The 22864-nt window shown below is 36.8% G+C and overlaps 1 protein-coding gene across 1 annotated transcript in view; it reads right to left on the reverse strand.

The window, feature by feature from the left end:
- Nucleotides 1-961: 961 nt before the first annotated feature.
- Nucleotides 962-22864, reverse strand: part of KNL1 (kinetochore scaffold 1) — a 64185-nt gene continuing 42282 nt past the window's right edge. The window contains exons 14-26 of the mRNA XM_059915577.1: nucleotides 16775-16890; nucleotides 14404-14494; nucleotides 13701-13817; nucleotides 12741-12828; nucleotides 9045-9122; nucleotides 8833-8872; nucleotides 7519-7620; nucleotides 6962-7062; nucleotides 3805-3873; nucleotides 3027-3136; nucleotides 2706-2824; nucleotides 1879-2001; nucleotides 962-1136 (exon numbers count right to left, since the gene is read on the reverse strand). Coding sequence (XP_059771560.1) covers nucleotides 1037-1136; nucleotides 1879-2001; nucleotides 2706-2824; nucleotides 3027-3136; nucleotides 3805-3873; nucleotides 6962-7062; nucleotides 7519-7620; nucleotides 8833-8872; nucleotides 9045-9122; nucleotides 12741-12828; nucleotides 13701-13817; nucleotides 14404-14494; nucleotides 16775-16890 — 1254 coding nt within the window. The 3' untranslated portion in view covers nucleotides 962-1036. The remainder of the gene's footprint in view (nucleotides 1137-1878; nucleotides 2002-2705; nucleotides 2825-3026; nucleotides 3137-3804; nucleotides 3874-6961; nucleotides 7063-7518; nucleotides 7621-8832; nucleotides 8873-9044; nucleotides 9123-12740; nucleotides 12829-13700; nucleotides 13818-14403; nucleotides 14495-16774; nucleotides 16891-22864) is intronic.

Genomic DNA, 22864 nt, shown 5'->3' on the forward strand with positions numbered 1-22864 from the left:
AATATATTTTAGTTTAGGCTTCAATATAAGAGAAACAAAAATTATCATGATTAGGATTTGACTAAAGATTGGGTGAAGTTTTTTCATATTTGTCTATCTTACAGATAATACTGATCATTCAATATCAATGACGTGCTTATCTTTGTGTATGAGAAATGTATGGCTTCAGAAACCAATACTTATATTAAGTTCATTACTATTGCCAAAACTTGACAAACCTGTATTTTGGGTGTGATATTGTTTGAAGCTGGTTATTAAATAAAAGGAGACTGAGAATCTTGCTGTAAAGCATCCTTCAGAAAGATAGAAACTGCCCAGGCAGAAGGGTGTCTATACATCTTTTTGTATTTCTATATACATCTCCTTACTACCTCACAAACACAAGAACAATATTAATATATTTACATATATGTATTGGACCAAAAATGAATTAACTTTCCCTACAAAATTATATTTATTAGGAAAATACTAATAGACACTATTTAAAAGGCAAGGTCTTCGAGAAAAGACGGCAACCATTCCAATAGCTGAGTGCTATTGATTTCTCTTAATAACATCTCTGGAATGGAGCAAAAGGAGGATGAGTGGTTGGTAGACAGACATGACTACGCCAGAAATACCTGGTAGGCAGAAGCCAGCAACTAAAAATCATAGCCCAATATGTGGAAAATGGCTAATGTTTTTTCAGTGGTGACACCTCTTCTTATACTTAAAAGTTACTCCTTAGGGCTTGTACTAAAGCGGAGAGCACAACTTTAGTTAGGAGAAATTTTCCCTAAGTGTTCTACTACTTAAACCTTTGGTAGAAAGGTGAGTAACTTGACAGCAGGCTATTTGAGGCCTTTCATTATTCCTGACTCTAGAAATTTAAAAACCATACAAATTAACTATAACATCATCAGAAGAAATTTTAGGCTTCTGTGACCTAAAGATGAAGATTAAACAGCAATGGAGACTCTGACATAATATTGTTATTTAGTGTACTGTGCTTGATTGTTACAACTGTAGTCCATGGGTCTACTGGTAGAAAGGGCAGTCAGTCCTGAAGCAGAACTTGGTAAATTTGCTTGACTACATTCTTTAGGTAGTTGTCTTCCAGTGGTGCTTTAGATAGAATGGCAGCGATTTCATCTTGGCTGGAAAGAACAAAAGGTTACTTAATTTTTCTGGAAACTTGTCTTAATTTCAGTGGAATTCATTTTTTTTTTTTTGTTTGTTTTTGTTTGGAATTCATATTTTTGAGTACAGTTTCTGAGTCTGCTAGGAAGCACAAATAGGTATTTCTGGAAATAACTAGATTGTCCAGTTTAAACTGAGGTTCCAAAAATAAGGCCTAAGAACCAATTCTGTATATAATTGTGAGGTATCTTGACTTAGCTGCTTTCTCTGGCTATAAATATCTGTTGGTGTTTGCTGATGGATTTGAGGTGGGCATATTCTAAACTCTGTCACTTTACAATCTGTCAGCAGTGTGTCCAAAAAGTCACAAAATATACAGTAGAAATGAGATATTTTTAGGTCTGTTTCCACAGACTAATTGAGAAAAGCACTACGACTGCACCATAAAAGTTGTTCAAATATGATCTGGGCTAAGCTTATGCAGGATTTTTATCCTTCTTGATTCCTGTTTAGGTAGGGGTGTTCAAAAAGTGGAGCAAGTATAAAAAAATAGACCAGCTGTCTCCAGCATCCACTGGAGATAGCAATGAAGGTCACTGACTTTAAAAGAACAAATTCTTCAAAATGAAGTCAGATAGAGGTGACATTTGGCTTTCACTATGGTCTATCCATTTTCTGACCACTTTGAGAGATCTTTCAAAAGATATAACAAAGGTAAAAAAGTAGTTGGGGGCCCTTTTCTGCTGGCCTTTTACTCACCCAATGTTTCCAAGGTGATTTTGAATAGAGAACGGTAATGGGACAGATGGGTAATGGGCTGAGAGAGACAAAGTTATCTCAAACTTTGCAAATGCTGCTGAGCTGCAGAATAAAAGCCTCAATCTGTAAAAGACAAGATCCTCAATTAAAAATACAAAACAAAAATAGAATGAAACACAAATACATTTTCCTTTTATACTGGCATGAGAAACTTTGGTATACATCATTTCTTGTCCTTATCAAACAAATAGAGAGTAAAACAACTGCAACAAAGTGTTATTATGGTTGTATTTTCATTAGTCATGAAACTTAATAAAATAAATTATTTTAATAAGTTTTCAACAAATTACTTACTGTTATAGATTGAGTTGTGTCCCCTAAAAATTCATGTGTTGAAGCCCTAATCCCTAGGACATCAGAGTATGAACTAATTTGTAAATAGAGTCATTGCAGATTTAATTAATTAAGATGAGGTCCTCCTGGAGTAGGGTGGGGGCCCCTAATCCAGAATGACTGGTGTCCTAATCAAGAGGGAACATTTGGACACAGACATGCACACAGGAAGAATGTCATGTGAAAATGAAAGGAGCTATCGGGATTATATATTTACAACCAAGGAATGCCAAAAGACTGCCAGCAAATCACCAGAAGTTAGGAGGGAGGCATGGAAAAGATTCTCTTCCACAGCCATCAGAAGGAACTACCCTGCTGACACCTCAATCTTAGACTTTCAGCCTCCAGAGCTGTGAGACAATAAATTTCTGTTGTTTAAGCCACCCAGTTTGTAGTACTTTGTTATGGCAGCCCTAGGGAACTAACACACTTACTCAGTATTATTCACAGCTATGTTCATTAGGTTATAATTTGGTCCCCATCGCTTTAAAAACTCAATCTCCTCTCCAAGAAGTTTGCAATGGCTCACTACCAGTGAGATTTCTTGAAGCATCTGGGAAAAATAGGAAAAAAAAAAAAAATGAGAGTATGAAAACATTTCAGTGTTTAGTGGCTCTTTTATAAAGAACCCCCCAAAGTTAAACACTTTACTATATTTATCATTTCAGGATACACTATTACATATATAAAATTTCAGTTCTGCTGTTTGGGACAGTTAACATAATTTTCCTTTAAATACTTCAATGGGAATTTACCTTGGGTACCTGATGCTGTGTTGTACATTTCTTCTTCCAGGATTGCTGTTGCTCAATGTACTGGAAAATAAGGTTATGAACTAAAAGGGAGGAAGGAGGAGCTTTATCCTCTGAGGAAGGGGAAAAAAAAAATCAAAAGCAGGGTATTACTTATTATTCATATATTTTATATATATTTATAAACACAAGCTAGAAATATTAACTAGAAATACCTTCAAACTACTAGGTGTCTAAGTATCTTCTCCATTTTATTTTCAAACACATAAATCAACATATATAGTGAACATAAGACATTCTGATATAAACTCAAGCCTTTATCACATATAGACTAGAACTTAGTTAAAAGTATAGGCTTAAATGTAACATAACTGTGAGTTTAAATTCTGGCTTTCCTTACTACCTGAGTGATCCTAAACACAATACTTACTTCTTTTGAGCTGTAGTTCCCTAACTGTAAAATGGGGAGTAGTGTTGATGTAAGTAGTACACATGCCTGATACAGAGTAAGTAGTCATAATGGTAATTTGTAAATTATGGAAATAGCTATTATTAACCATTGTTCAAGATCTAGTAATAACTTCTTAAAAAAATTTCTTTTAAAACCCACCCAATATTTGGAACAATACCCAAGCAGTTTTAGGTCTAATACACATTTCTAAGAACACATTATTATTGTCGGTGTTTATATTTAATTTAGTATGTAAAAGAGTTCTCAAGGAGCAATATACACTTGTAAATTTCCAACGAAGTCTTGTTGGTTTAAATGTTTTGAACTTACCATCTAACAGAGATTGAAAATTCAGGTCAACAATCTTCCTACAAGCCTTGTCCAGGAAACGGAGACCAACTAGGAAAAACCAACACAAGGATAGTATTTCTTTTTATTATCTGATTCAAAGCCACATATAACTCAGTGCTTTAGACTTCTCCTCTTTCTGGGTAGCAAGGTTTTTTTCATAGGCAGCTGAAGGTTTATACTTGAATCGTATTATTCTCTGTGTATGCAAAGTTTCCCATGAGAATGCTGAACTATATTAACTGGCAGGCCTTTAAATGACATTAAAGGTGTGGAACATTTTTGTAATTTATCAGGGCCTCCTCCTTCTATCCCTAACTTCTGTGTGAAGATAATATTATTTTCAGGAACCATATAAAGAAAATGACTATGATCTCCCCAGACCTACTATCTTTGTAACAATACAGTGAAAATCATGTATGCTTTCAGCATTATAGTAATGAATTTTAGGTAGCCAGGAGAGCTGATTGCTCTTCCAGACAGCAGAGTTATCTCCTGTATCTCAAATTCTGATTCTTTTCACTTTGTTGATTATTTTCTATGTATTAGACACTGTGGATATGATAGTGAGACAAACAGACATGATCAGTCTATGCTCTAAAGAAGCTTACAACTCAAGGGGACACACAGATAATTGTACTAATAAACATACCAAGAACTACAAACTATAATAAGCTCAATTAAGAAAACTGCAGGAAGCAATGATAACACATACCAGGAGGGCAAGTAGTGGAGGGAATGAGTAAAGGAGAGTCAGGGAAAACTTTCCTGAGAAAGTGATAATTTAGCTGAGCTCTTAAGGACTATTAGTAGACATTTATTTAGCGAAGAGGAGGTGCTATGGTCTGAAATTCATAGGCTGAAATCCTAATGCCCAGTGTGATAGTATTAGGAGATGGGACCTTTGGGAGTTGCTTAGATCATGAGGGTGGAGCCCTCAGAAATGGGATTAGTGCTCTTACAACAGAGACCCTGGAGAGCTAACTAGGCCTTCAGTCATGTGAGGATACAATGAAAAGTCTGCAACCTGGAAGAGGGTCCTTGCCTGACTCTGTGGGCATCCTTATCTTGGACTTCTAGCCTCCAGAACTGGACTTCCAGCCTCCAGTAGTTGTTTATAAGCTACTCAGTTTATGGTGTTTTAAAAATGGCAGACCAGAAGGACTAAGACAGGGGAAAGAGCTTCTAGGCATAAGAAACATCAGTATGAATGTCCTGAGGTAGGATGGAATATGACTGAGCATGAAAGACCATGATCTTTTAAGGAAATGAAAGAAATCCATTGTGGCTAATGTGCAGAGAACAGTGTAAAATGAGGCAGGAAAAGGAGGAAAAATTCAATTCATGCAGGGCCTTCCAGGCTATATTAGTATTTTGATCATTAGTCTAAGAGTAGGAGGTGCATGATAAAATTTTAAACAATCACTATTTTTTAAATTTTATTTTATTTTATTTATTTTTATTTTTTGCTGTGTTGTGTCTTTGTTGCTGCACGTGGGCTTTCTCTAGTTGTGGCGAGCAGGGGCCACTCTTTGTTGCGGTACACGGGCATTTCATCGTGGTGACTTCTCTTGTTGCAGAGCACGGGCTCTAGGCACATGGGCTTCAGTAGTTGTGACTCACGGGCTCTAGAGCGCAGGCTCAGTAGTTGTGGCACACGGGCTTAGTTGCTCCGCGGCATGTGGGATCTTCCCGGACCAGGGCCCGAACCCATGTCCCATGCATTGGCAGGCAGATTCCTAACCACTGCGCCACCAGGGAAGCCCAACAATCACTATTGCTACAGGAAGGAGAAAGAATTGGAGAGGAAAAGGAAAAGATCCAGAAAGACCACCTATAGTGTTACTGTAGTCATTTAGATTAGGGATGACTATTGACAGAAGAGACACAAAAAAGTAGATGAATATTAAATTAAAATCAATAAGTCTTATTCATGATTCAGATATGCCTGGTGAGGAAGAAAGAGGTATAGGGACTTCCCTGGTGGTGCAGTGGTTAAGAATCCGCCTGCCAATGAAGGCGACAAGGGTTTGAGCCCTGGTCCGGGAAGATCCCACATGCCGCGGAGCAACTAAGCCCATGTGCCACAACTACTGAGCCTGCGCTCTAGAGCCTGCAAGCCACAGCTACTGAGCCTGCGTGCCACAACTACTGAAGCCCACGCGCCTAGAGCCCGTGCTCTGCAACAAGAGAAGCCACCGCATTCAATAAGAAGCCCGCGCACCACATCGAAGAGTAGCCCCCACTTGCCGTTAACTGGAGAAAGCCTGCGCGCAGCAACGAAGACCCAACGCAGCCAAAAATAAAGAAATAAAAATAAAGAAAGAGGTATAGAGTGATTCCTAAGTTTTAATTTTGAACCTGAAGAGAAGTTGATGGTATTCACTTAGAAAAATAACTTTTTTGGGGGGGCCACACCATGCGGCTTGTGGGATCTTAGTTCCTCAACCTGGGATTGAACCCGGGGCCATAGTAGTGAAAGCTCCGAGTCCTAACCAGTGGACTGCCAGGGAATTCCCAGGAACTTTTAAGGAGAATTGGGCTTGGAGGCTGGGAGATTATAAAGATCCTAAGTTTCAATTTGGCCATGATCACCCAGGGTTGGCCATGCTGAAGCTATCTGTTTCAAGAGAAAAGATCTAAAGATACTGACAGGAGATTTTAACAAAATAGCTAGGACTCTGTTAAGTTACCACATAGTGATGTCTACCTACTTTGATAAGCCTACCAATACACACAGAATTTCCAATTAGCTTTTTAGGTTAACTTATATACAAAAATCAACCAGTCAAGAATCATCAGCCATTAGAGTAAATTGTCTATCACAAAAGACAGATGGAAAAAAGGAACTCAGAGTAAACAGATGTGAATAGCATGTTGATCCATTATTTTGGATAGGCAAAATTTCTATCTAATGTAATTTGACAAAGGGCAACTTTCACTAGCTGAATTTTTATTTTATTTTTTATTTAATAAAATAAAATTCTATTATCACTAATTAAAGTGATTGCCTCTTTTAAGATTTTCAGCAGTGCTTTTATTATGTCAATAGTTATTATATTAAAATAGAGATATGAATCTTTAGTAAGTTTAGCCATACATTTATGTGCAGGGGAATTATCTTATTCTTGCTACTCACCTACTGGCTCTCCAAAGGTGATGGTGAGTTCTACTGTATCATAAAGAAAGGTGAATATAGCTTGATCATCACTCCACTCAATGACATCCCATTCAGACAAGCTGAAGAGAGAATAAACAAGACAAAAAAAACCACTTTTTGAGATAAAAGAAAAGAGTTAACTTCTTATACCAGCTGAATAGTACCATAAGCAGCTGCTGGAGTTTTCTACTGGTTTGGGAGACAATCATTATTTTAATTCCAATATTGTGAATATACAAACTTATGCTTTTAAAAGAAATAAGAATGGACTCAATCTTGAGTTGTATATCAGAGAAAAACCAAGTCTAGGCAATATAAAATATTAACTATTTTAAAATTATAATTCCATAGCTCTCCCACCTTGTATACTTTCAGCTTAGTGTTGAATATATTAACTCTTTTTTTTGAGAATGCATTGTATTATAGGTTAAAAACAGTGATACACATTACAAACACATGTCAACTGCACTAGTGGATTTAGACAACCATGAAGGTACAGGATAAAACACAAATTAATGCCACCTACTTTTCCTTACCTCAAATGATCCAGTAGCTCTTCAGTTCTATTTGTTTGTTTTTGCACAAAGTCTATTTGAGCAAGGGTCTGCTTTTTCTGTACCTCCAGCTCTAAGAGATTTCTGCAAATCAAACCAGGTATTTAGAGAAAGATAAGGCCACTGTTAGAGAATTCAGACTTCATTAAAAGTTTATGACAAAAAGTCATGTGCTAAATGGCTCCCCAGTGAGGTGTATGACATCCATTTTGCATTCTTAGTTGTTGTTTTTTTTAATAAGCATTAAACTAGAAGTTTGGGTCTAATTAAGAAAGGCCTAAATCAATGGCTCTCAAATTGGGATCCATGAAGATATTCTTAGGGGTTCACATGTTCTTTAAGATTATTATTAAGATTTACATTTTCATTTTGATGTTAAAAATGTAGGCATAATGTAGATCGTAAGAATGCCCACCTTGGGACTTCCCTGGTGATGCAGTGGTTAAGAATCCACCTGCCAATGCAGGGGACATGGGTTCAAGCCCTGGTCTGGGAAGATCCCACATGCTGCGGAGCAACTAAGCCCGTGCGCCACAACTACTGAGTCTGCACTCTAGAGCCCGTGAGCCACAACGACTGAAGCCCGCGCTCCACAAGAGAAGCCACCACAATGAGAAGCCTGCACACCACAACAAAGAGTAGCCCCCGCTCACTGCAACTAGACAAAGCCCGCACGCAGCAACAAAGACCCAATGCAGCCATAGATAAATAAATGATTTAAAAAAAAAAAAAAGAATGCCCACCTTAAAACTGAGACATGACATAATTTCGGTGCCTGCGTTTGGTTTTGTTTAGTTTATTAGAGCTAAATAGAACTTATAATTTGTTAGTCATTTTGCTAGCATCAATTTATTTTTAGCCAAATATTGATATTATCACCTGTCAAATTTACATTTTCAATTGGAATTTTTTTGGTTTTGCCATTATTTGTATTTGATTTCTTTTAGTCTTACAGTTAAATAAGATCCAGAGTATAAGAAACACATACCTCATTTTATATTTATTTATATTTAAGTGCCATATAAAAGCAGTTTAATGCTAGATTTTCTTTAATAGGATCCTGATATTTTACAAGCTTGAGAACTACTGTCTTGGATTAATGCTCTGTAAACAATAAATGCTTAGAAAATACTATTGACTAAGATGGCCTCCAAGGTCAAGTTCAAAGTACAGTAGAAGCCCTGACTCAGCCTTAGTCAATACTCATGTCCTCAAGCTTGTCAGTTTCTGGAGGTAGGAAGTCACTTAGCCATGTGAAGTTTAGCATATTTTCTAACACTCAAACAGAAGACTAACCTTTGAAGCTTTTCTTCTTCAGTTTTCAGCTGTTCCAGTTCTTTGAAAAGAAAAACAAAACAAATCTATCAGAATGTACACATTAAAATATTGGTACAAAAATCATCTGTTTTATTGAAAAGTCTATCTCACTAATCTTACCTAAATAAATAAATAAACTCAGAACAGGGGATTTTTTTCTCCCCATTTATCTCCTTAATTAATTCACTTACCTTTCTCTGCAGCCTTCATTTCAGAATCCCACTCTTCCACAGGATTGTCTTTCTGTTCATCCTCCAAATTCTTAGTTTCTAAAGTAGACAACATGCATTAGAATAACTCAGTCAAAAATAAACAACCAGAGATGAAAAGAATAGATGGTCCCCAAATGAAGTGTTAAGAATATTTCACATTCATCTTTCCCCACCTTTCCTTGCCAAAAAAGCACTGAGCTATAATAATAATTTCATACGAAGACTTGCTTCTAGTGGCAGACAAGTGAACTTTGAGCCATATGGCAATGATCTCCAATAGCAGCTTCTTAGGGGACACTCTGAGAGGGAAACTGTTTGTATATAATTTGCATATATTAAAGTTATTGTTAGGAAACCCCATGGACTAAGCAGGAACAGATACACATATACAGATGCACATACACAAATTTACATTTTTAAATTTAATTTGTTTCTGAAACCTTGGAAACATCCTTAAAAGCCTTCTCTCTCCCCACATCCAAACCCAAATTTAGATTTTTACCTCAAAAATATTTTCTGAATCCACTTTTATCCTTTGCCACCACCAGCTTCCCTTAATATAAGCTATTGTCCTTTCTTAACCATACCAGTCCAATAACTACTTAACTTCTTATAATTACTCTTGATCTATTCAAATCCAGTATCTACACTGCAGCCAGTGCTTAACACCCTTCAAATGGCTATTCACTGTTCTTAGAAAAACTCAAAACTCCTTAAGAGGCTCCTTGGCCTGGCCCCTAAAACTGACATCTCCAACTTCATCTCAGACTGTGTTCCCTTTTGCTCTTTCTATTCTAGTCACATTGGCCTTATTTCAGACCCTTGTACTTGGTATATTCTTTCCCATAGAAGGGCTTCTGCCTGTGCTATTCATATTGAATAGTCAGCTCTCCCCTCCCTTCTCACTTTAACTCCTACTTATTCTTCAGATCTTGACTTAAATGCCACTTCCTCAGAGGGAAGCCTCTCCTGACCTGACTAGGTCAGATTTCTGTTTCAGGAACTTATAGCACCATGGAACCACTCTTCCATAGCAGTTACCATAAAACTATTTAATTCTTATAATCTTTTCTCAGTATTGTAATAGCAACTTGTCAAATCCAAGCATATTTGAATGTGATCTCCCATGATTTGCAACTGAAATAGTATTGTGGTTCTGTATATTATGTTAAAAAATTAAAGCATGGAAACGTTTCTTTGCGTATAAATGTTTGAATTAAAAGAAAGTAATGGGGGACTTCCCCGGTGGTCCAGTGGTTAAGAATCTGCCTTCCAATGCAGAGGACGTGGGTTTGATCCCTGGTCAGGGAACTAAGATCCCACATGCCGCGGGGCAACTAAGCCTGCACGCCACAACTAGAGAGAAGCTCACACGCTGCAACGAAAGACCCTGCATGCTGCAACGAAGATCCTGTGTGCCGCAACTAAGACCCGACACAGCCAAATAAATAAATAAATATTAAAAAAAAAAAAAGTAATGGAAGTATTGATAAACGAAGAAAAAAAAGCTCCACGAGGGCATAAAGTTTGTTTTTAATCACCATAGTATTCTTAGCACCGAACACTATACAAGGCACATAACAGGTACTCAGTAATTTGCTCAAGGAATAATGAAGAAAGAAATAGGGAGCCATTCAGTGGTACCTAGAAGAAGAGTGTGGTTGTTGGTATTTTTAAAGATAAGAGAGAGGTGAACATATCCATTGGAGGAGGCAGAGAGGTTGAATATACAACAGATAAGGGAAAATCAGTGCTATAAGATTCCTGAGAAGACAAGAGGGGCTGCAATTCAAAGTTTAGGTGGAAATATTGATCTTAGGGAAAAGGAAGGATGAAAGAATTGATACAAATATATAAAAGTTTGGTTTGTTTGGTAGCAGAAAGTTTAGAAGTTCTGGCCCTAATGGCTTCTATTTTTTTTCATGAAGTAAAAAAGCAAAATAATGAACAAAGGGGTGGTACAGTTTAAGACTATGAAATTCATATACTTATCAATTCAATGCAGAAAACATGTACTAGGCACTTATTCTGTGCAAAGCATAGTGCTAAGAACTTTGAAGGATATGAAGAAAAATAAAAGCTGATCTTTGCCCCTATGGAGCTTCCAATTTACTTAGGAAAATAAACTATACAAAAGTAACCATAATTACAAGTATGTATGATAGGTAATATAAGAGGTACTAACAAAATAGCCATGGTAGCTCAAGGAAGATAGAGAACATGTCCTTTGGTAAAAATAGAGGGAGAATGCATTAGGCAAAGACAAAGTGGCAGGACTGCACAGAAATGACAAAATTTGGTTGGAATTTAGGATGTATAAGGGAATAATAGTAAAATCATATAAGAAAGGAATATCTGAAAATGATTGTAGAGATTGTTAAATGTCAAGATCAGGAGTTTGGATTTTATTTTGTAATAAATGGAAAGGCAGAAAAGTTTTCAGAGAAGTAACATAATGAAAACTGTCTTTCATAATCATTAATCTGGCAGCAATGTGCACGTTGGACAGGAAAGAGATAGAATGAAATTAAGAGTGCAGAAAGATTAGTTAGAAGACTTGAAATAGCACATGTCAGAATTAATGACAGCCTTAATGGGAATGGGAAAGAACACAGGGGATACTGAAGAAGCAGATATGACAGGACTTGATAAGAGAGACTAAAAGACAATAAAATTTCGAGCCTTTTACAATTTATAAGAATGGTGATGCCGTTAGAGATGAGAAAGAGAACTTGTTTATAGAGAGAACAAGTGTTCAGATTTTATTTGGGAAAGGGAAGACAATAAATTCCATTTTTTCACATAATGTTTGAGGTGCTTAAGGACACTTTTGCCGAGAGGTTCAGCAAGAAGCTGGAAACAGTAAGTCTGGAACTCAAGAGAAAGAAGCTAAAGATGCCCTCACCCAAAATGATTATAAGCCACTTAAAGGCAAAAATCTGTGTATATCTTTTTTCTGATGCTAAGCACAGTATCTGGCACGTAGTAGGTGCTCAACAAATGCTTGATGAATTTCACTGAATTTGGGAATTATTCATGTAACATAATTGTTAAGGAAGATGAAAGCATTAGGGGAAAGAATATAGAAATGAGTAGATGATAAAATCTAAATGCCTACACAAGAGGTTAGAGAAGGGACAACAGAGGAGCTAAAAGGAACAGCTAGGAGAAAAGAATAGGGTCAGGGTAGTGCAGTATCATAGAGTTCAGGGAAAAGAAAGTTTCAGGAAGAAAAGAATAATCAGCAGTGTCAAATGATGAAAGACATCTAGATGGCTAAGGACTGAGAGCTACCAAATTTGATGATTACGGGAAATTTTGTGATCTTTGAGAGAGTAGTTTCAAGATAATACTAACAAGTCGGGATCATGAGAGCTCAAACTGAAAGGATAGATAGTTTTCAAACAGAGGTAAATTCATTTATTAAAAACAACAACAACAATACAATATCACAGTCTAGGTTATGAAGAGCTTCCCAAAGAGACTTATTATCTTGGGCATTTCTTGTTGATTGTGTTATGAATGACCACAGTAAAGGAGCTTTAATTTGCTCTAATTTAATGTCTCAAGCTGCTAATACAAGGCTTCAGCATAGTGCTACCAGCAATGTGTACTGTAGGGAAGCATTTAGATACAACTAAATTTTCTTTTGGAAAAGTATTCAAGATACTTTACCTATTTCCACCTCAGTGAGACAGTTATCAATCTTCTGAAGTATGCTGTCCATCTCATCTATCCTTGTCTGAAGCTTCTCCCTCTTGTTCTAAACACACAATATCATAGACTGTCAAGTTAAAACTCAAACAAAACATTATAACATTATAAATGGTTCAAACTGCTAACATAACTGCTGTGTCTAAGTCATGAACAGGCAAATCTTAAAACAAAGATCAAAACTTCAAGTCTGGTCTTAAAAAAATTTTTTTAAAGCATACATAACAGATTAATATAAGTTCATATTTTGTACTTTATTTTAGCATTTCCATGTAATAAAAGATGTTAATATGTATTACTTAAAAAGAGTTCATGAAAAATGTTCTATGGTCAAATAAATTTGGGAAACACTGGTCAAATAGAATTATAGCATTTTTTTCTTTTTAGACTAAAAAAAAAAAAATATATATATATATATATTTCTGACCTTAGACTTTAATATGCTAGTTATTATATTCCTCCAAAAGGGGGACACTGCATGTAACATTTCCCAGACTTATTTGTCAATGGAAAGTTTTTTTATGCAAGACCTTTCTTAAAGGATGATCATTTTGGGAAATGCTACTTTAAACACATGCACACACAAACACAGCTGAGTATGGACTATGAGGAAGATAATACTACATACAGCACAGTCCTTAGCAATGGAAGATCAGAATCCTGTATTGTTTTATTTCAGTATGTATAATGAATAACAAATTTGAGATGACACATAGGCACATATTAGTAAATATATTCTAGAATTACTCAAGATGCCAGGATTTACTACTTTCAATAAATTGAACCCCACCTCTTATGAACAATTTTAAGTTTTTGCCCAGCTTTCATTCACATGTCTCCTAAGGAACATGCTTCGTATTCCATAACCACTATAAAGTAATTTTAATAGATCTTTCTAAGCTCTTAACTGTCTCAAATTACCTGAGCCGACTGTACCAGCTTGCTGTACAGGGACACTTTTCCTTGGTGAGTGAAGACTTTAGTCATCTTGGTAAAACGCGATTTTATTTTGTTCAGGTAAATTCCAAAGGCCTTCAGCTGTAAGGGAAAGTCAAAGATTACACTGCACTCAAACAAATGAGTTAGAGAAGGCAAATAGTCTGGGAAGGCTGGTTCAGCTGCTATCTGCTAAGCTTTGCCCATCCTAGACTCTGATTCCTAAGGCTTCTCATTTGCAAATTTAATACCATTTAATAGTTTAAGTCCAGAACTAAAGATTTCAATTTTGATTCCTACTTTTAATTCACTTATATTACAAATTAGAAAACGACCAGCTTTTAGTTAATAAAATTCTTTAATTAGGGCAAATATAAAATGAGTTGCTTATTATTTAATTAATTAAAGTAAATCTCTTCCCCATCTTAATCTAAGTGAAAAGCAAACAAGGAGGGAACTCTAAATAAATTTCAAATATATTTCATATATTAAATTGATCACTTAAGGTTTGAAAAGATTATATATTAATAATCATTCATGTATAATAAAATCTTGTTTACATATTATATCTGAGAAGTAAATTTTAAAGAACTCATCACTAATTATCAAGTAACAGGTACTAATTTCACAATAAACATTTTTCAAAATGTCTATACTGATTCCCATTCAGAAAATGAGACAAAAGTACCTCCTCATCAGAGTAGTGTCTCACTTTTTCCCATAGGTTCCTATTTACATCAGTGAACAGTTTATCTTGGTTCAGTGCAGAAAGCTTTAATCTAAAACATAGAAAAGTTAATTAGCACGGAGTTCAGAAGTCAGCTAGAATGAATCAGCTCAGATCGACAGGCATACTTAATTTTTCCTTGTTCTTTTCTACATAAAGAGCGGAATTCACTCAGGAACAGCGGCCAGCCTGATTATTTCAACACTTGTTGAACAGTTCAAGAATGTTATGATTCAAAAAAACTTCCGTCCCAGGGCTTCCCTGGTGGCGCAGCGGTTGAGAATCTGCCTGCCAATGTAGGGGACACAGGTTCGAGCCCTGGTCTGGGAAGATCCCACATGCTGCGGAGCAACTAGGCCCATGAGCCACAACTACTGAGCCTGCACGTCTGGAGCCTGTGCTCCGCAGCAAGAGAGGCTGCGATAGTGAGAGGCCCGCGCATCGCGATGAAGAGTGGCCCCGGCTTGCCGCAACTATAGAAAGCCCTCGCACAGAAACGAAGACCCAACACAGCCAAAAATAAAAAATAAATAAAAAAAAGAAAAGGAAATGTCTCACTGACAAGTATAAAAAAAAAAAAAAAAACTTCCCTCCCAAATAAATAGATTTCTCATCTCAATGCATCAACTTGTTCCAAAATGAAAATATGTCGCTTATAGAGAATCCTTAAAGCTTGTGAATGCATTATTGTTGTGAAGTTGTAGTTATTATTTTTTGTTATTTAATTAATTAATTAATTAATTAATTTATTTATTTATGGCTGTATTGGGTCTTCGTTGCTGTGCGCTGGCTTTCTCTAGCTGCAGTGAGCGTGGGCTACTCTTCGTTGCGGTGCGCAGGCTTCTTATTGTCGTGGCTTCTCTTGTGGCGGAGCATGGGCTCTAGGCGTGCAGGCTTCAGTAGTTGTGGCACGTGGGCTTCCATAGTTGTGCCGCACGGGCTTAGTTGCTCCACGGCATGTGGAATCTTCCCGGGCCTGGGCTCGAACCCGTGTCCCTTGCACTGGCAGGCAGATTCTTAACCACTGCGCCACCAGGGAAGCCCCGTAGCTATTATTTTAAGTAAAGGTTTCCAATTCAGTGTGGTCTTATCTCACCTTTATAGAATACCATTAATAAAAGTAGCAAAGTCATATATTAGTTTCTTGTTAATAAGTAAAGGAAATACACTTTTATCAGAGTTAGAAGATAATATATACAGGCACATAGGTGCAAAATCAAACAGTAGAGCACATCTAAACAGACTTTTCATTGTATACAAGATCTGCCTACTTCATTCAAAACAAAACATTCTCAGACAAATCCTGAGACACCCAACTCTTTTAAACAACATGAAGATAAGAAACTTGTCTTGTTCAGTGATGAACCCTAGGACTTAGTACAGTGCCTGGCACATAGTAGGTGCTCGATACATATTTCTTGAATGAACGAGCCAGAAATCAGGCAAATCTGCAGTACTATAATTTAACAGCATCTTAAACTTCTAGTTTTAAAACTACATAATTCCCTTTAATTATTTTTACTTATTGAGGTAACTAGTTTATAACATTATATAAATTTTATGTGTAAATTATATTTTGACATCTATGTACACTACAGTGTGCTCATCACCAAAAGTTTTAAAACTACACGATTCTTAAAAGATTATTTCATTTCTTTTCTATTTGTTAGATTGGTTCAAATTTAGTTTGACAGTTCTAGATAAGTATGATATAAACATTGTCTTGAGTCGCAAGTCTTGATTTACCTGTGAAAATCTAGATATACCTAATTTGTAAATTAGTCTGCAGCATCTACTTATACCAAACCACTGACTATAGTCTGAGGAAAACCTTGTTCTTTTATAAATGCAAATCAAGGGCAAATGTGATAGAATTATAAACCCAAAGTCAATCTTGATTTTAGGCACTATATATAAATCTCTAAAGGATATTATCTTCTTTTAAAGATGTTCTTTTGCAATTTATGATATCATAATCTAATAATGATTGCTTATTAAGGACCTACTCTTTGCTAAGAATGGCATGCAACCTTTTTATGTACACTATTTCTACTGCTCATTTCTACCTACTAAGTAAGTATTATTATCCTCAATTGATGGATGTGGAAATGAAGGTTAAATGACTTACCTAAGGTTACACAGCTACTGTTGTAGCCAGGATTGAACTTCCATCTGTCTGACTACAAAGCTGAAACTCTTTCCCATATACCATATCACACTGCCAATGAATGCTATCAACTTTTCCTATGCTGGTGTTATTCTAATCAAAACCTTGCCACACAGATAATTTACCCATCCAACAAAACACACACAAAAAAGAAAACTTTCATACTCTTCAATCTTCTGGCGAAGAGCTTCACAATCTTCTTTATAAATCTGTATCTTGGGTCGGTAAACATATTGACTTAACATCAGGTCTTCTGGAGTAGGTGATGTGTTTATAGTAAACTGGAAAAAAAAAAAATCAGTCCCTCAAAACTGGTATTTTGAGAACCAAACCATGTACAAGAACTGTTTCAAGTCTCAGAGTGCCTATTTTAAAAAGTTCTACAAAGAAAAATTCGAAAACTCTGTTAAATTCATACACCTAGTAAGCTACTAGTTGGAATTTGAAATAAAGTCTCTGATCTCAAAGTCAATTTCTCACAGATGTTTAGAGGAACTGTGGATGTTCCACTCATAGGACTGAAAGTGATTTGAAAATGACTATGCATTATTTGTCAATTATACCTCAATAAAACTGAGGAGAAAGGAAAATGGCTATGCAGTTTTAAAAACTATCAATACCTGAAAATTCAAACTTACCAAAAACCTCTCCCTTAAAAGAAAGAAAAAAGATGCCAGTTTCCAAGATTATGCTTTTCTATTTTCATTCTCTAGCCCTGTTCCTTACATGTATCCCAGGTTGAACTCAAATTTTTCTGATATACATAAAATAAAGCAGTAAAAATTTGGTTATTTTAAAATGTCTTAAGTGTCTTTTGGACATTTTTTAACTGTCTTACAGCTCTAATCCAATGACTTTCCGATGTCCTTAATGCAGTATTGGAAAAACCAAGTCGGCTCATTACATATAAAAATCAAACCAAACAAAACACCACAACAGTACATTATTTATAGGCAGTGTGGCACGGAATAAGTCATTTTTACCACTCTAAGCTTTGGTCTCCTCATCTATAAAATGGGCACAATACTGACCAACCTCTTAAGATTAAAGTAAAAGTTTTTTAAAACGGTACCAAAGCGGGACTTCCCTGGTGGTCCAGTGGTTAAGAATCCACCTTCCAATACAGGGGACGAGGGTTCGAGCCCTGGTCCGCGAAGATCCCACATGCCACGGAGCAACTAAGCCCATGTGCCACAACTACTGAGCCTGTGCTCTAGAGCCCTCGAGCCACAACTACCAAGCTCACATGCCACAACTACTGAAGCCCGTGAGCCTAGAGCCCATGCTCCACAACAAGCCACCGCAATGAGAGGCCCGTGCACCGCAACGAAGAGTAGCCCGCTTGCCGCAACTAGAGAAAGCCCGCATGAAGCAACAAAGACCCAACGCGTCCAAAAATAAAAATAAATAAATATTAAAAAAAAAAAAAAGTACCAAAGCTCAGGGCCTGCTGAAGTAATCTAACAAATGTTAGTTTCCTCTCATTCTCCCCTTTCAGTTGACAAATTAAAAGGAAATAACAAATGAGATTTTAATCTCATTTCTCTATCTGTAACAAACTTTCTAACAGATGTGCTCAGAAAGCGTAAAAATGTGCTAAAAGCAATTATAACTGATGTTGACTCTCTTTCTTAAAAAATATTTTTAAGGCTAAATTTATAAAGAAAAATCAAAGCTCTATACTTCTTCTCAAAGAAATCAGGCCTCCTTGGGAAAATGGCTGACTGCCTTTCATATAGGAGCCAAATACTTGATAAAGGAATATTTCTTTTTATAGAAGTATTTAGACAATAAATGAAAAAAAAAAAGAAGAAAATTAGGATATCACTACTTTACAACTCCTAATGAATTACTAGATCTAGATAATGATCTAGTAATAATGGTTGATCATTAAATAATGGTTGATCATCACATCATCACCAGATACTATCTCCTGATGAAAGTACAACTATAAAGTAAACTTGAAAAAAAAAACCCTTCATCTGATAAGGCCTCTGCCAATTTACAGAAAATACAAAGGACAGAGGAACATGTTAAAATGAAAGTTTGGGTATACACAAAGGGCAAAATCCATACTGAGCAGAGTATGGAAAAATCTGGCTTCCTCATGAAAAGCGGGGGTTAGGGGAGAGAGGGGGAGAGAGAGAGAAGCGGGGGGGAAGGGAGGGTTATGGAAGGGGACCTTATACTTTATTTATTTATTTATTTTTGGCTGTGTTGGGTCTTCGTTTCTGTGCGAGGGCTTTCTCTAGTTGCGGCAAGTGGGGGCCACTCTTCATCGCGGTGCGCGGGCCTCTCACTATCGCGGCCTATCCCGTTGTGGAGCACAGGCTCCAGACGCGCAGGCTCAGTAATTGTGGCTCACGGGCCTAGTTGCTCCGCAGCATGTGGGATCTTCCCAGACCAGGGCTCGAACCCGTGTCCCCTGCATTGGCAGGCAGGTTTTCAACCACTGCGCCACCAGGGAAGCCCAGGACCTTATACTTTAAAAGATAATTGAGAGAGAGATATCAAGTGTTTATAATGTTTGGACCTCACTTGGGTTGCAACTTAACAAATTGGAAAATAATGCAGACAATCAGAGAAATATAAATACTGACTTAATAATTAATCATTTTAAGATATGATTATGGTATTTGGATATTTAAAAAATAAGAGTCCCCATCTTTTTAGGGATACATACTGAAATACAGATAAATTGATGATGCCTGCGATTTGCTTCAAAATAACAGGGGTGGGGAGGTAGGAAAATGTAGAGAATAAAGAGTTGATAATTTTTGAAGTTTGGTGATGGATACACGGGGAGTTCATTAAACTATTATCTATTTTTGTATATGTTTGAAAATTCCTATAATAGTAAAGTTTTTTTTAAAAAAAGAGTAGGTTTCCTCTTGAACCTTCATAACCACAAAGTGAAACATGGGACCACATTCTCAGAGATTCACCAGGAATGCCAAGTGCCAATGGATATTAGGCTCATGCACTATGGGTACATACTGGATGCAACTGCCCATGCTGTATGCAATACATGGGTAATTTGCTGTACCTTGAGTCCAGGACTATATGCACAGGTCACCCTCCTCACTTGACTTATCTATTTTGATTAAGTGCCCAATTTATGCACAATCAGCTCTTGGGTATCTCAGGCCTGGCAGGGGTACTTGCAGTAGTTCCTCAACCGCACTGAAAGGGTGTAAGTTATAGTGTTTTGGCCTGAGCCACTCCTTGGGCATGCAGGAGGTCTTGGGGCACTACCATAGCACCTTTTTTTTTCTTTCAGTTTTATTGAGATATAATTGACATATAGCACTGAATAAGTTTAAGGTTTACAGCTAATGATCTGACTTACATACATCATGAAATGATTATCACAAGTTTAATAAACATCCATCGTCTCATACAGATACAAAATTCAAGAAATAGAAAAAAATTTTCCTTGTGATGAGAACTCAGGATTTGCTCTCTTAACAACTTTCATAGATAACATACAGCAGTGTTAATTATATTTATCATGTTGTACCTTACATCCCTAGCACTTATTTATCTTATAATTGGAAGTTTGTACCTTTTGACTGCCTTGATCCTATTTCCCCACCTCTCACTGCCCGCCTCTGGTAACCGCAAATCTGATCTCATTTTTAATAAGTTTGTTTGTTTGTTTTTGAAATATAACTGACCTACAACACTATGTTATTAGTTCTTGTTACACAATATAGTGATTTGATATTTCTACTTAGTACCTTTTGCCAGTGCTGCCAGCTGAGCTCCTACAACTGCACACACACATATGGATGCTGTACATCTGTCTATGAGGGCTGCCACACATCTCCCCACCTGCCTCAAAAACGCTCTCCCCAGGTCTACCCTAAAGGAGACTCATAGTCATCTAAGTCCTGGAACAGATGCCCATAGCTGTGAACCTCATTTTCCACAGCCCATACATACTCCATTTCTTTGGGCTTCCTCTACTTTGGGATTTTTAAATTTCTTTCCTGATATAGCCTGAATTCCCTTACCATCTTTTTTTTAAAATTTATTTTATTGAAGTATAGTTGATTTCTCTTACTATCTTGATGGGTTTGTTCCCAGATATATTTCCCTAACACTGCCCCTCCTGACCTCTGTAAGGCCTGAGAGGAAAGGGGAGCATTCATACCCTCAAAGATTAGCTTCCTACATATCCTCTCCCTCTTCCACCCTGCCAGCATCCTCTCTGTTCCTACCCTTCCCCTCTGCTCTGGTCCCCTGGTACTCTTTCTGCTTTTCCTAAGGCTCTGGCTGCATACCTAGGCACCTTTCTACTCCCCATCTTCAGCTGAGGCAAGGAGATTCTACTAGGAAGGGGCACTATGGTGATAAGAATAATGAGGTTGGCAACCCAAAAGATGCATAAGTATCTTCCCAGTTTCCATCTTTGATTTACTTTTCACGTTAGATATACAATCCTCCTATAATTGATTTCTTTCTAAACAGCTTTATTGAGATTTAATTTACACACTATATAATTCACCCATTTAAGTATACAATTAAATGATTTTAAAAATATATTCACGGGGTTGTACAACATCAAGCACCAGCTAATTTTAGAGCATTTTCATTCCGCTAAAAGAAACCCTGTACCCATTAGCTGTCATTCCCCGTTCTCCTCCACCCCATCCCAGCTTCAAGTAACTACTAATCAGTTCACTTTTTGGCTATTATGAATAATGCTCACATACAAGTTTTTGTGTAGATGTATGTATTCAATTCTCTTAGGTAAATACCTAGAAGTGGAATTGCTGGATCATATAATAGTTCTATGTTTAACTTTTTTTTTTTTTTTAATTTATTTTATTTATTTATTTTTGGCTGTGCTGGGTCTTCCTTGCTGCATGCGTGCTTTTTCTAGTTGCGGCAAGCGGGGGCTACTTTTCGTTGCGGTGCGTGGGCTTCTCATTGCGGTGGCTTCTCTTGTTGCAGAGCACGGGCTCTAGGCACGTAAGCTTCCGTAGTTGTGGCATGTGGGCTCTACAGCGCAGGCTCAGTACTTGTGGCGCACGGGCTTCGTTGCTCCGCGGCATGTGGGAACTTCCCGGACCAGGGCTTGAACCCTTGTCCCCTGCATTGGCAGGCGGATTCTTAACCACTGCGCCACCAGGGAAGCCCTATGTTTAACTTTTTGAGGAAATACTCAACTCTTTTCCAAAGTGGCTACAATTTACATGCCTATCAGCAATGTATGAAAATTCCAATTTCTCCACATCCTTGCCAATACTTATTATTCTGTGTTTTTGACTACAGCCACCCTAGTGGGTGTGAAGTAGTAGCTCATTTTAATTTGTATTTCCTTAATCATCATTTTGTTTATTGGCCATTTGCATATCTTCTTTGGAGAAGTGTCTGTTCTGATCCTTTGGGTTTTTTTTTTTTTTGGCCACACCGTGGGGCATGTGGGATCTTAGTTCCCCAGCCAGGGATCGGATATACCCCCTACATTGGAAGTGCGAAGTCCTGACCACTGGACGGCCAGGGAAGTCCCAGACAATTTTTTTAATTGGGTTGTCTTTTTGAATTTCAAGTGTTCTTTATATATTCTGGATACAAGTCTCTTATAAGGTGTATGATTTGCAAATTTTTCTCCCATTCTGTGGGTTGTCTTTTCCCTTTCTTGATGGTATCATTTGTAGCACACAAGTTTTAAATTTTGATGAGCTCCAATTTTTAATTTTGTCACTTGTGCTTTTGGTGTTGTATAGAACTGATTTTTATGTATAGGGTGAAGTATGAATCAAGGTTCATTTTTTTCCTATGGATATCCAACTGATGCAACACCATTTATAGAAAAGGCCACTGTTCTGCAGGGGCATCTTTGTCATAAAGCAAATATTCATATATGTGTGGATCTATTCTTTAAAAGTTAGAACTCATCTGGTCCTAGAGACAATTTTAATGGTAAATTGTAAAAAAAAAAATTCAATGGTAGTTAATTAGAGTTTTCCAGTTCCTGGGTTAATTTTGGTAATTTATATTTTTCTGAAAAACCATCTAGGTCTTAAAATTTATCATCACAGTTGGTGGATTAAAAAAAATTATTTTAATCTCTCCTTTAATCTGTGGACATGTCTTCTTTCTCAACCATATATATTTTAGCTTTCTCCTTTTTCTTAATTAGGCTCTTGAAGAGTTTTCTTATTTTATCGTCTTTCCAAAGTACCAGTTTTTAGATCTGTTATCTTTTCTACTAATTTTTGTTTTCTATTTCAATAACTTTACTAT

The sequence above is a fragment of the Balaenoptera ricei genome, chromosome 2 (assembly GCF_028023285.1).
Source record: "Balaenoptera ricei isolate mBalRic1 chromosome 2, mBalRic1.hap2, whole genome shotgun sequence".
Taxonomy (NCBI): domain Eukaryota; kingdom Metazoa; phylum Chordata; class Mammalia; order Artiodactyla; family Balaenopteridae; genus Balaenoptera; species Balaenoptera ricei.